This window comes from Lagopus leucura, unplaced genomic scaffold (genome assembly GCF_019238085.1).
Source record: "Lagopus leucura isolate 7727_CA_CO unplaced genomic scaffold, USGS_WTPT01 Super-Scaffold_100026, whole genome shotgun sequence".
In the NCBI taxonomy this organism is placed as follows: Eukaryota; Metazoa; Chordata; class Aves; order Galliformes; family Phasianidae; genus Lagopus; species Lagopus leucura.
The window spans coordinates 3,964,959-3,978,742 of record NW_024962277.1 but is presented as its reverse complement, the minus strand read 5'-3'; the positions used below and the strand labels follow the sequence as shown (position 1 = coordinate 3,978,742).

The 13,784-nt window shown below is 34.1% G+C and overlaps 1 protein-coding gene across 1 annotated transcript in view; it reads left to right on the top strand.

Moving 5' to 3' along the window:
- CACNA2D3 (calcium voltage-gated channel auxiliary subunit alpha2delta 3) overlaps positions 1–13,784 on the top strand; it is a 395,935-nt gene that overhangs the window by 262,921 nt on the left and 119,230 nt on the right. The window contains exon 14 of the mRNA XM_042880325.1: positions 11,544–11,561. Coding sequence (XP_042736259.1) covers positions 11,544–11,561 — 18 coding nt within the window. The remainder of the gene's footprint in view (positions 1–11,543; positions 11,562–13,784) is intronic.

Below are 13,784 nucleotides of genomic sequence, written 5' to 3'. Positions count from 1 at the left end.
AGTCTTCTCTTTTGTCTATTATTCTGCAGATATTGAAGCTGTTATTTATAGCTCTGATATTTTTGTACAATGAAGAGATTTCATATAACTCATTGATACATATAATGTGGTATCCACATGAAAGTTATGTTTGCCACAGTCGTCATGATTAAGGTTTACTTTGAACTTAGTAATTTCTGAAGAAACTATTCAGAAGTGCACTTTATTCTACAAGGAATAGGATGTTTCCTAATTATGTCCTTGCTGCTTGATGGCAAGGAGTTTGACCTTTCTCCACATCATTGGAGAAATATTTTATCAGATCAGATCTTTCCCAGCAAGCATTTGCATTAACAATTAATTCAAAGATGATCTATCCGGCAAGTAAATATCTGATCAGCAACGTGAGTATCAGGAGAAAGCTTAGAGCATTTCTGCATTTACTTTGGGATGCAGAACCACTTCACCTGCACTAATGTCAGATTTTTCAGGAGGAATATGTAATCACTCTAAAATTTACATTGACTAGTTCTTGGTAAAGTGCTAAAATCCCTAAGTATTCTAAGTATTCTGATCTCTAAGATTTTGTAGTAAGATTTGACATAAAAGGTCTCTAATAGCCATTCCATTTAAGGTTTTTTTTTTTTACATAATATGCATACTTTTTAAATAACTTTTCAATTGAGTTTATTTATTACCAGAAAATAATATTTAGGGATTTATCCTGGAAATGATTCACCAGTGTCAAGAAGATGTCTTAGTGAAAAAGCACCTAAACAAAAAAGTGTTTAAGTCAGCTGTAAACTTGCATTCCACATGGGCTACATTTTTTGATAATTCCTATTAAATTTACTCTGTGTACTTTCCATTTATGTACCTTAAGTTACGCTGATTTAAACAGAGGACAGATTCAATATTTTAAAACTCGGTCAAAGGTTTGGTTTGTACTTCTGTAGGCTGATGGAATAATTCTAACATTTTCTTTGTTGGATCAAATCCTTAAAATTCAAGATTTTCAATGAAGATGAAGTTGTCCTTTTATAGAAAAGAGAAATTTAGTTTTTCTTTTCTCCGTTCCTTTATCTTTGCTACAGTTTAGTTTAAGAATATGGGCATACAGCCCATTTTTCACAAGCTGGATTTTTGCAGTGTAGCTAAATACAAGATGGTGATTTGCCATATTTTAGGTCCTGACATGCCTAAATATGATCTTAGCATTTGCAAACAGTTCTAACTCAGAGATAGCTGAAATAATTTTGACTCCGTATCTAACTCTCCATTCAAGTGAAGGAACAAAGTGGGGTATTCTTTTTTTTTTTTTAACCTTCTTGATGATATAATAAGGGGAAAACAGCACAACACAATGAGGAAATTTGCCACAGGCTAAAAGCATTCTTCGGTCTAGATTTCATAAGCATTGTATTAAATAATGACAAACTGCATATCTGAAATTGACTCAGATCACCTAGAAATGCTCTCAATTTTTTCCTTCTTCCAGCATAACAGTCTTACCTTTTGTCCATCAGGTCAAGGTGACCCTTAGAAAGCACTGAAATTTCAAGTTGTGAAGAGTACAAACAGAAAGCTTCTTGCAAAATAAAATAGCACGAGAAATGTAACTCTTTCTACAAAATGAGTGAATCTTAATATAGCCTGATGAATTCAACTTGCAGTGTGAGAAGTCCATAAAATGCTCCATGGCTTTCTCAATAACGTGTAGCTATAAAATCTCAGTGTAAAACTAGAATGGTGAGATACATTACCCACGTTTTGATTAAAAGGATATGGAAACAGTAACTGTTCCTCAGAACAGAGCTAATGAATAGGGAGCAGCATTGATTAGAACGCTTTATCTGTTCATGTCAGCACCAGACAAGTCTATGTTACCAGTCTTTCCACAGGCTGCTAAAATATATTCTTTTTAAATATCTGTTGATAGATTAGGAGTTTATCTAGCTAAGAGATTTCATAGTGTTAAATTATGTAATCTGATTAAAGGTTATTATTTTTTAAATTCTTTATTTCATGATATATTTTTAAACTAATGCTTCTAACAGTGACCTAAACACTTGCTGTCTGATCTTGTGCATCTCTATTAGCAGCTGCTTTGTGCTCTTGCATGAAGGCCTGAAAAACATGTTTCTGATTTGGAGGCACACAGTGGCCACCTTGCTGTCAGTGAGTTTTAGCAATTGCTGTTTTCTAAATAAACATTGAACATTTGCTTCTTAAATGCTTATAGCAAGCCTGGACACCTGCACAGAGTATACCACCTTTACCTACAAAGCAAAAAAGCGCATGTACTCATGTACATGAGCTTCATTCTTGGGTTTCTAAGTGCAGCATTTATGCATTATTTTTACACACAATTTGTTTCTTGTCATTAGTGTATGCTTCCTCTGAAGTAGTGCAGATGTTTCTGAAGATAAAGCAGTTTGTGTTTGCAAGTTGTTAAAAGAGAGAAAAGATGATTCCCTTCATAAAGCTGTTTGAAGCTTTTAATTTATTAGCTGTGCAGCTCATGCACTTCCTACTGCTTTCTGGACCTCTTGATCTGTGTCTGTGGATTTTTTTCTCATGAAATGAAACAGTGATAACACTTTAGAGCCTTCTTACATTTGAAATGTATCCCCTATCACTTATCAGCTCAAGTAATCTTTTGAGCATATAGTATGTACCTCATTATGCCCTCCAGCATACTTCTTCATTCAGAGCTGTTCTGGACCATTGCTAACTGACATAATCTTCAAGGTATTTTGCGGTAGCTAAATAAAAGTTTATGTAATAGTTTTGTATTTTACAAAATGATAACTGAGGAAAAAAGAATAAAACATAATACTTTGTCATAATGCATGGTGCCCAGCATAGCTATGATTTTTAAGTAAGAGTAAAGGGCAGCTTATAATTTGTATCATTAATGTGTCTTTTAGGTAACTAACATGGCACATTTTTCCTTGTATAAAAGTGTTCAATATTTTATGTATAAGTGAGAATTAGTTCTAGCACTTAGGCATGTACTGATTCTTGTCTTTGCCTCAGATTTCTAGAATCAGCTAGTAGATTGCTAAATACTTTTATAACAACAAATGGAACAAGAGAAGCTAAGATGAGGATAATGGAGAGCAAAATAATCTTAAGTATTGTGAGTGGGTTTAGTCTATGGATTTCAGAGCAAGTTTTTTGCAGAATACAATTTTTCAGTATCAATTCAGACTCTTTGACACATAATGATGCATAAATCTTTTAGTAGATGAGTTTCACCTTCATGCTTATTGTAACATAACAATTACATAACAAAATAAAATGACTTGTATGACTTGTATGACTGACTTCTGCAGGAAACTGCTTGTAGTTTAGAATCTCTCTCCATTGCATGTTTTGCATTCCCACTCCAAACTGTACTGATCTTGACATGGTGCTCTTTGCATGTAATAAATTCTTATTAAATGTACATGCCACAAGGTTGTACGGACTACCTGATAAGAATTGTGCACAACGCAAACTTTCAAACTAGATCCAAACAAACTTTCATCATGGTATATAGTAACATACCATTAGTGATGGTAAAATTGTATGAAAAAAAATTGGTAAAAAGAGTGCTTTGGCATAATTCATGTATTCTTCCTACAACTGTTCTTTTTTAAGATATGCTGAGTGATTACAAAACATACTACAGAAAAATGCCTGTCTCAGAAGTTCAACTCCAATCACAGTAATATACCAAAAATCATAGACACAATTAGTAAATGTGAGTTTTAGAAGAAATTCTGGCTTGCTTTACACATTCATTAAGTTAAATACACTTTCATCCTTCTCTAGAAAGTGGTTATTCTTCAGATGTTGGTCTTGCATTGATATATGGAGCAAATAAGATCTAATACAGAGCAAGATCAAAAGTGTATTGAACTTACTGAGAGATTCTCATTGACTCTGATAGGTACTTGATAAGATCTTTATTTCATTTTGCATCAGGGTCAGAATGGACTTTATGGTGAGAGAAAGAGGATGTGTGTCTAGCTTCTAAGAGGATTTGTGATCTGGGTTGTTTTTGTCATTTTTTGAAGGACTGTCAAAATGGAAGAGCATGTATGTGAGAGGAGTTGAATGAATATGTACATACGAACCTAACTTCTGATGTTGGTTCTTTTCTTCCTTCCTTCTATCTCTCCCTTGGTAATTCAGAAAAAATCTTTACAAAAATAATGACCTTTCTTTTGCCTTTTCTTTGAAATACAAGTACGATGTTTTCAGTTCTGATTTTACTACAGTTATTATTCTCATGAACATCCAGTATGAACGTCTATTAATTGTTAGTGAAAAAACTCGCTCTGTTTAAACACATACATGAATAGAAAAGTTTTTTAATTTTTGTAATGGTGTTTGGAATTAATCTTATTAATCTTATTTCACGATTTTTTTCTGTTTCATCAATCTTAAGCTGCGAGGCTTATTTGTAAAATCTGCGCTTTTTTTTTAATGATTACAGTTTCTAAGTATGAATTTAAATGAGTCACTCTAGGTAGTTTTAATACAGTCTTTTCTGTAAACATTTTGTATTTATTGGGAAAGAATGCACTTATTTTATGCAATTAAGAGAATCATGGGTGTAGAATCATGGAAGAGTTGGGTTTGGAGGAACTGCCTAGAGATCACTTCGTACGATAGTGTGCTTGATCAGTTTCAGGTTGCCCTCAACTCTGTCCAGTTGAGTTTTAAGTATCTCCAAAAATGGAGATTCTACAACCTCCAGTGTTTAATCAATCACTATTACAATGAAAAACTAGGAATATTCCTCCAAATTTAGAGGGTTTTTTAATTTAACTTCCACACAAAATAGAAAGAGCAGTTATAGACAGGTACAACTTAAATATTATAGCATTTGAGCATATTTAGATATGTTTTTTGTTAATGATTCTCCTTTTAGCGGTAAGATTGCCACACAGTGGATTAGAAAATATAAGAAATATTTCCATTTTAAGATTGTATTTCAGAAAGTGCTTTAAATCTTTGAAGGGTAGCACCATTTTTTAGAAATGTTTGGGATGTATGTGTAATTTTTTCGTGTGTTCTACTATTTGTTAATTACAATCTGATGTTTAATTCTAATCTGATCTCTAGTCTGAAAGATATACTGTTTTCTCTTTTGCATATTCACAAGAGCTAGCATCTTTTTTTTTTTTTTTTCTGTCTTTATAGAATTATTTGCAAAGAAAGAGCTAGGATGATAGTTTTCATGTATATTTTATGACTCTCTTCTCCATAGCAACATTTACATTTCCTCTGTCTGGAGTACTTTGCATGCAGTGCAGTCTATCCTTGACTGAACTGCTGTAGTTACTGCAAAATATGTGATGGCATAGTAAAACAATTATGTGAACAGAGGAAGATCTGTTATTGAATCCCTTGAAATATCAAATGCATTTGCCTTACAGATGTTGGCCCAGTAAGCTGCAGGTTATCGTCACTCTTTGTACTTATACTGAAGTCTTAACATCAGGAGCATCTCAGTAGGAGGCTGAATTTTGTGTCTTCCTGTATGCACATAATTACCTGCGACTAGTTCGTACAGGCATCACAGAAGAGACTAAATGCATGGATTGTAAAAGAAAAATTGCCCAAATTGCAAGATTTAAATGCTGCATCTGATGGCAAGTAGAATCATTGAATCATATTTAAAGTAGAAAAAGAACATTTTCTGCTAAAAATTAAAAGAATTTGAATGTTCTTTCTGTGCTCCCCCCAGATTTCTACCTTTTTGGGTAAGATCTGTGGAAGCCTACCTAGCAATGCAGGACACGCATTGCATCTCTTTTTGCAAATGTGTAAACTGTTATTCACCCCTACAGTGAGTGATGCCATAAAACATGGCCCATATTATAAAGTATCTGGCACATATATGCGCTATCATCTGTTTTTGTCTTGACCTTCTCTGATGAGCCTCACCGGAGTTTCTTTTTTCTATGGTGTTAACTGTAGTATCTACATGCTTACCACTATATTTCACTTTCCTGGAAAGGTATTTCTAAAAAGTTAAAGTTCTGATGGACACATTAAATGTTAACTTCAGAGTCAGTATGTGGAATGTATAGAATGAGTCAGAATACTGCTGTCAAAGCACCATAAACTTAGCTATCTTTTGAATGGTCTGAAAGAGTTCACTGTATTTGCTGTGGACTCTGTCAAAAATAAAGAGCAATCACATCAATGAAAAAAATAAGTAAAATGAACAAATTAATTGTGTGCAACTGAATTCACAGAAAATTTTTATTAAGTAAACATTAATTGATCTCATACTATTTTAGACTGGATATTAAGAGTGGAATATTGAGGAAATTCTCAATCAATCAGCATTTATACTAATTGAAGTAAAACATTCTATTTCTAAATCCTTTATTGACCATGTACCAGTCTGAAAATATATAAATATCACAGACACATTGTCTCTTTCTCTGGTTTGACCAGTCAAACTTATTTTTAATTTTTTATTCTTTAAATAGAAAAGGCATAGACCAGATAGAATTTAGAATCAAAGCGATGAAAGTAGAAACCTTTGGTGAAGTGGTGGATCTGGACAGATTACCCACTGAGTCTTTGAACTCATTTTTCAGAATGACTGACAGCTTGCTCTTTAATGCATTTGATAACATTTTCACTTTCTGCTTTGTTGCCCATGTTGATGAAGGACACACAGTGAAGATCGTAATGGTGTATGAGTTTTAAATGTGCTTTTTACTTGGAAACACATGTAAGCATTAGTCTGGCTCAGGTTATGGCCACATAAGTAGCTAGTTACAAACAAACTGATTCACTGAAAGCATGTTGGGCTAATAGAAGCCATTCTGCAATAGAAAACATGAGTAAGCATGAGTCTGGTGCAGTGTACCTGGCTGAAATTTCAAGCATGTTAAATGATTTCACTCTGTAGAGAAGCCTTCCATTAAGTAAAAACAATAATATCTATTTTGGGTATTAATTAGATTTTGTGATCAATGTCATTTAATGGATTACCTACAAAAACCTTCAGTTGTAAAGTCAGTGAATGTTTACACTACAACACGTAATTCATTTCATTTTTTATATAAGTACACCTGAGTTGAAAATACATTTAGCAGTTGAATCAAGAGAAAACCTATTTGACTGTTCTTAAACGTTACCTTAAAATATTGATGAACTGTTGGAATCAATGTAAAAACCAATCTGTTTTGCAATTGCAAATGTCATCACTGTCCCTAATAGCATATAAATAAATTTATTTGGGAATACGTTCTTTTTAGTATGTTTAGAAGTTTGAAATCCCTCTGTAAAACTATTTAGTCTATTTGTAATGTATTATGGGAAACAACAGCCTGAGACAAAGGGTCAGCTCTGATTGCTATTCCTGATGGGAATGTCGTACTGTATTCAATACTTTGCTTACTCAATCCCTTGCTTTCTTTCTAACTCTGATTCACCTGTGCTGTCTTATCATTTGGGGCTTAGATGTTTTTGCTTTGACTGCAAGCATCGTAAACCAAAGGGTTTTATTTTCCGTAACTGTAAGGAAGTGTTAGCAGAGATCCTAGTCAATTCTTGATGATTTGATTATAAATAAAAAAGTACTTTGTCACGTTTTGAGATAACTTGACAAAAACACACACAGATACACAGATACATGTCATGCAGGCACACTTAACTGTTCTTTATTTAATATTTTAATAAAAAGAATTTTCTTTTAGAATTTTTCAGTAAAATATTGAATTCAAAGTCATGCTATATTATTTGGGACACAAAGAAACTTCTTAGAAGAAACATAGCTGACTTTGCCCCAGTGCAGCTAGTAGTTGGTTGTTGCCACTGCTTCATCGCAGGTGTTTACAGAACTTCTTCCTCAAGCTGGCATGCTACTGGACAGAAACATTAGAAGTTTGTTAATAACTGAGAGATTATTTTCCTTTCCATATATATGTTACAAGATCTGGCAAGTTAAAACCATTCTTCCACAGATTCTCAGCTTTGTAGATTTTAATTCCTGCTGCTCATTTTTCTTAACACATACACAAATTCCTTCATAAAATAGTAGTTCTTTCAAGTGTTTTACAAGTGTGATGCTGAACAAAGCTGCTACAACTCTTTGCTCCCTGACTTTCTGTTTTGTTAAGGATGAGAGAGTTCTTTGAGGCATGGTATGAAGGAGTAATACTCATTAGAACTACTGGTCCGCTAACATATGCCTTGTGCATCTGAAGTCAGTATTTCAAATCTGTCTAACTTCTGTTTCTTCTGCTTACGCTGACCTCACAGTTATCTGATCCAAGAAAGTTCCAAAGATAGTTGACCTCCTTAGCTTGTCTTGACTTCTTTTATCACTTTAGTAGTGCCTGTGATTTTTCTTTTTTTTTTTTTTATATAATACCAAATGCATTTTCATGAAGGACTCAAAACAATACTGGACTGTTTGCAAACATGGGAAGTCTGACACAGTGTGCAGTAGCAGTATTGAAAAACCTTGAACAATTACTTGTTCTGTTACCTTTTGACAGGCCCCTAAGATAATAAGAACATAGAGGTGGAATTCTTACTGTCTTCCTGGAATATTGAGGGTTTGAGCTCTCTGAGGGGTATATTTGTGTACTATAGAATATGAAAAATTCTTTGGTTAAAACAAAAAAAAAAAGGGGGGCTTCTGGGAAAGATAGACTGAAATGAAAGGATCTGAAGGCAAATTCCCCTCCCTTTTCTTCACTGTGTTCTTGGGTCCTGTACACTAAGATTGCTCTTTGTCAGTTGTTATTTTGGTTGCAGAAAGATTTACAGAGCTCCATTGGGATCATTAACGAAGTCTGTGTTTCTCTGTTTAAAAATCCTCTCAGGTTTTCCCTGGTACTTCTGTGTCTGCATGCTCCTGACCCTGCCACACCTGTAGTAGGAGGAAGGTGAACTTCCCCATCCCCCAAACACCAGAAGACAGTAAACAGTCATACCTCTTCCTTGCACCTCAGCCACAGTTGTTTTTACAGAATTGGTTAACTAGGAGCAAGTCGAATATATATATATATCCGATCATGTGTCTTTTATTGTTGATCATCAGAAAAAGGAAGAGACACAACAGAACAACACATAGAAACTGCGAGCTCTTTGGCATGGTTGTGCCTGATAAAGCTCCCAAAATAACATAGTTTACCATAGGTGCAAGTAGAATAAAAAATTCTGCTTCTGAGTTTTTTAAGGGTCAGGAAGAGATCACATAATTTACTGCAAAAGGGCCTCTTGGCAGGGCATAAGGCAAACCCCAGGAAGCAGAGGTACCCACTGGGTTTTACACAGACAGGCAATTTTTAGACTATGCAATAAAGGGACAGACCAGAGAGCTATTACTGTTATTGTTAGGAAAATTGTTTGTTTCCTATGGCCTCCCAGAAGGGGTAATGTCAGACAAACCTCCATGGTTTATTTCAAAGGAATTTGTAGCAATTATGAAAGTGAATTGCTGGCATATAGATCCTGTAACAGACAAGCTTTGAAAAGAAAACAGAATTAAGATTTATCTAGCTCTAGCAAAGACAGATTTTTGGAGGAAACGATTGTGAACCTGGATTCTGAAGCTTAGATGAAAAGAGATGAGAATTCTTATCCAGAAAAAAGCATAGTGGAATGTAAATCTAATCTGCTGTCCTTATTATTCTTAATCAAGGCTTGATGACTAATCTTTCAGAGCAAAGAGATATTCTTGATTTTTATAAAAGGCTATAAATGGGACTGGCATACTCCATTCAGCAACAAATAGCATGGAGCTCTGTTTTGCCAACTCTTATTAATGTTCTCTTGAGAATAATCTTGGTAAAGGCAAGAGGACTAATTTCTTAAAAGAAAGTATGTAGCATCCTTTTGTGTAGTAATTATCAAAGGGAAATCCTCACTTGCATTTCATCTGACTGTCCAAATTGTCCAAGTTTTGACTGGTGAAACCTCTCCAAACCATACGTTACTGAAGAGATGTGCTCAAACAGGAGTAAATTCAAGTTCTGAAAATGATCAATAAAAATTATATTGAGCATACTGGTATTTGCATGAGGGTTAAACTTACAAAGTCATACCAGAGCATTGTGTATGTGCATACATTTGTGGTTCCTATTTTTGATGAGGTTATTGATTTCCCACTACTACCTTAAACGTATCTGCACTGTATACGGACTTGAAGTTTTCTAATTTACTTTGAGTGTTATCTGGAAGTAATAATTTCTGCAGTGATATTCCAGAACCTAATATGCATATGTTGCCTCATATACATTTACTGTATTTTAAGCACCATTTTGTAGAATATGATGTACAAATTAGCTGATTGACAACCCCTGAGTTTATGTGTGCTAGCTTAAGCAAACTATGGAGTTCTTTGAAGTTTATTCTGAAGGTGGAAATTTGAATATTGTTCTTTATTGCAACTGTCTTTACATAGATTCTGATGAAAGAATGCTCATGATTTTAACGTGTTATATGAGAAGATGGTAATAAAAAAAAAAAAAGAAGAAAAAAAAGAGGGAGAGAGAAATGTCTGTTGGAAGATCAGTAGAGATCCTGAAGGTCTTTGGCATTTGATATTAACTTACCTGCCTGTTCTGTGTTCAGCCGATGCCTGTAAAGAAACAATTTGTGTGGGAAAATGGGAATTTTTGAGGTGGATTTAGCACAAGGCTAAATTGCTGTGTGTAGTGAAATTCTCTGAGGCTGAAAGTAAAAAGAGAAGAATTTTGAAAAATTACAAACATATTGTGATGATAATAGTTTATTTTTCTAAGTTCCTCTCCATTATCTGCAATGAGTTTTTTTTTTCCTTAAGTGGAAACAGAACTCATTTTCTACTCTGATAAATAAGGTGTTCGGATGTAATGGAGTCTAATGCCTGCTCTCCATACTTTCTTATGTGAGTTGTTTTTGTAAATACTTTGTGTACAACCAGTTATAGGGTAATTTTGCTTAAGAACATGTGTCATGTGAATAGTCATATATGCATAAACATCTTGTGTTTGCATATATGTGTGTCTAATCATACTTGTTATACTATAGACATGTTCTTCTATGCATAAATTGTTGTATTGTATGCATATATGATAGAATGTTTGCTAAAACAGGCACTACTGTCATTTTGTTTTTCTTTCCTGAGAATTCAGCTACTTCAATGCAACAAACTTCTCCTAACGTCCACTTTATTCTTAATAACTATAGATTTAGATCTTTATAAATAAAGAATGACTGGTTTTAAATTGAAACTATCTTTATGTTGAGTTATATTTGTGTATAGCAAAATGGAACTACTTCGCAATTCAAGTGTGATACCATATCTGATGAAAAAATAATCTGTTTCTAGTAGCATGATATTTAATAAGTTGATGGTACTTTTGTGACACCTAGCAGATAAGCTGTCAAATAATGAACTAAGTCATTATAAATCCTCAGTGTAAAGTTAATTTCCTTGGATTCTTTCTTTTATATTTTATTACATTTGTGATTTTATGAATACAACAGCTGAAGTAGCTGTTCAAATTTATTTAATGTATAATGATTGCTTGTTCTGTTTTGTTGTTTTCCAGCTCCCTCAGGCTCAAAAGGTAAAATATTTTACTCAGATCTTAGTTATTCAAAGTAATTCACCAGTCCTTCATGTTTCCATGGTATCGTGAGTTTGGTACAGTAGTGATCAGTGAAACAGTTCACTGTACTGGGGCCCTGGGCATCAAAGCAATGCATTATGGCTGCTAAGAGCAGCTCTTCAAACACATGAGCTATTTGAACACAATAGGCATATAGCGGCCTACAACTTGAAAACAGCAGGGAAGTTATTTTATCAACAATTTGAATAATGAAAAAAAAATGAACTCACCCCATTACTGTATGTGAAACATCTCTAGATCATTTTTATTTCTATTATAGAGACAGCAGAACCCATGTTATAGCTGGTACCCTTTCACTGCTCCCCACTGTATCTATCAACACCTCTTTGAATACATCTGACATTTGACTTCTCTAATAGGTTGCAAGCAGTTTTTATATAATATGCTTTTTGAACAACTTCTACATCGGTATGGTATGTTACCAGTCACTTCTGCACATCGTGAAAGCACAATGATTGCAGCAAAGTCTAAGAATTGCTTGATGCTTGTTCTCTCATTCTTGTATATTTCACAAATATAATCAAAGCTTCTAGAAAACAGAAAACCTAGATGCTGTTTTGTGGGTTGTGATTTGAAGCACTGAAATGGAAAAATTAATTGAACATATTGGGGAACGGCAACACCTACTTATTCAATTAATTCTCATTCTAGATAAAGCACTTTTAATATGGAATGTCATAGAAATTTAAATGCATTATTTTTCATAGCCTTTGAATGATGATAAAAGTTGAATTTTTAATGAAAGCTATAGATCAAGTGATTATCAGTGAATAGCTTTTGTGGAATGGTTAGGGCAACCATGGACCTCAAAACTTTAGAATGGTTCCTTAGTGTATTCAATGTATTTTTTAATTTAAAAAGCAAGAAATCTGGCCATGGAAACTTGTAGCTTTATACTGCCATGTATATTTGAGATTTTCTTGCTCATGGATCTCAGAAAATTGTGTTTTAGATCTGTAGGTAGTATGGTAGTCTATCACACTGGACTATGTCCATAGTTTGTTCTTGTGTGCTCTAGAGCCTAGCAAATGTGACATTGTGGTAAGAAAATTTGCTGCTGTTATTTTTTCCTCTGGAAATAGGTGGATTAAAATTCTTTTGTTTACAGCTTCGTGGACAAATAGAAGTGCTAAAAGATTGGCTAACCTTGACTTAATTCATGTTAACCTACTTCTTTATGCCAAATACTTCTAACAGTTTGCAGAAAGAAGATACAGGGTGAGATTGAAATGTGCTGTTGGGGAAATTTCTATCAGGCTGCTTTCTAGTGTCATGTGATACTGTATATCAGATTGTAATGTCTACATTTCTGAACTATTAAATAATATTCTGATACAAATTATTCAATTGTGTAACCCTCAAGCAAATCAATGCAGATCTATAGTCGCATACTTTGTATGTGTGTGCCATAATATATACCTTTATGTAGAGAAAGAGGAGAGGGATGGAAAGGAATGAATGAAGGGGGACAGATAAAATAGTCTCTGAGGTTTTTCAATAATTTCAGGTAAGAATGAACCTTTTCTTAAACATAGCCTGCTTGTTATGTGAAGATAGTAGACTTTAAGGCAGGAAATGCTGATTGATATTTCTTACTGACAGGTTTACTTCGCTCCTAGCAGAATGATCTTTATGAGGCTACTTATATGTGATTATGAAAACTTTTCTACTCTAGGAGTCTTCTTCCTGTCTCTCAATCCTACCTTATTTGAATCTGTGTTTTCTCTTGGATTCCCTTGCAGAGAATCACAGTGGCATTGTGCTAACAAAATCCAGTGTCTTAGCTCAGAATCTAAATTATCTCCTCTCTGCTCTTCAACCAACTAAACCTGAGCAAATGCTTCGTAGCTGTATTTTTCTCATATCCCTATCTGAGTTTATTATGAAAGCTTAAAGTTCAGTTGAGTGCATTGAGATTACCAGATATAGGGGCTTGCTGATCAGTCTTAAACTGGTCAAGAGTTAGCCACAGTTATACATGAAGCAACGAAAATTTTAATTGTCAGTTATTAGAAGCCAACATTTTCTTTCATTAGGTGCCACACAAAAATATTGCTTAACATCCAAGTTTTCTTCCAGCAAGCCAGAATGTAGCAAACACAACACAAACACCAAGCCAAAGAATCTCTATCTCCCTATCTGCAAGGTGAAGGGAAGCAA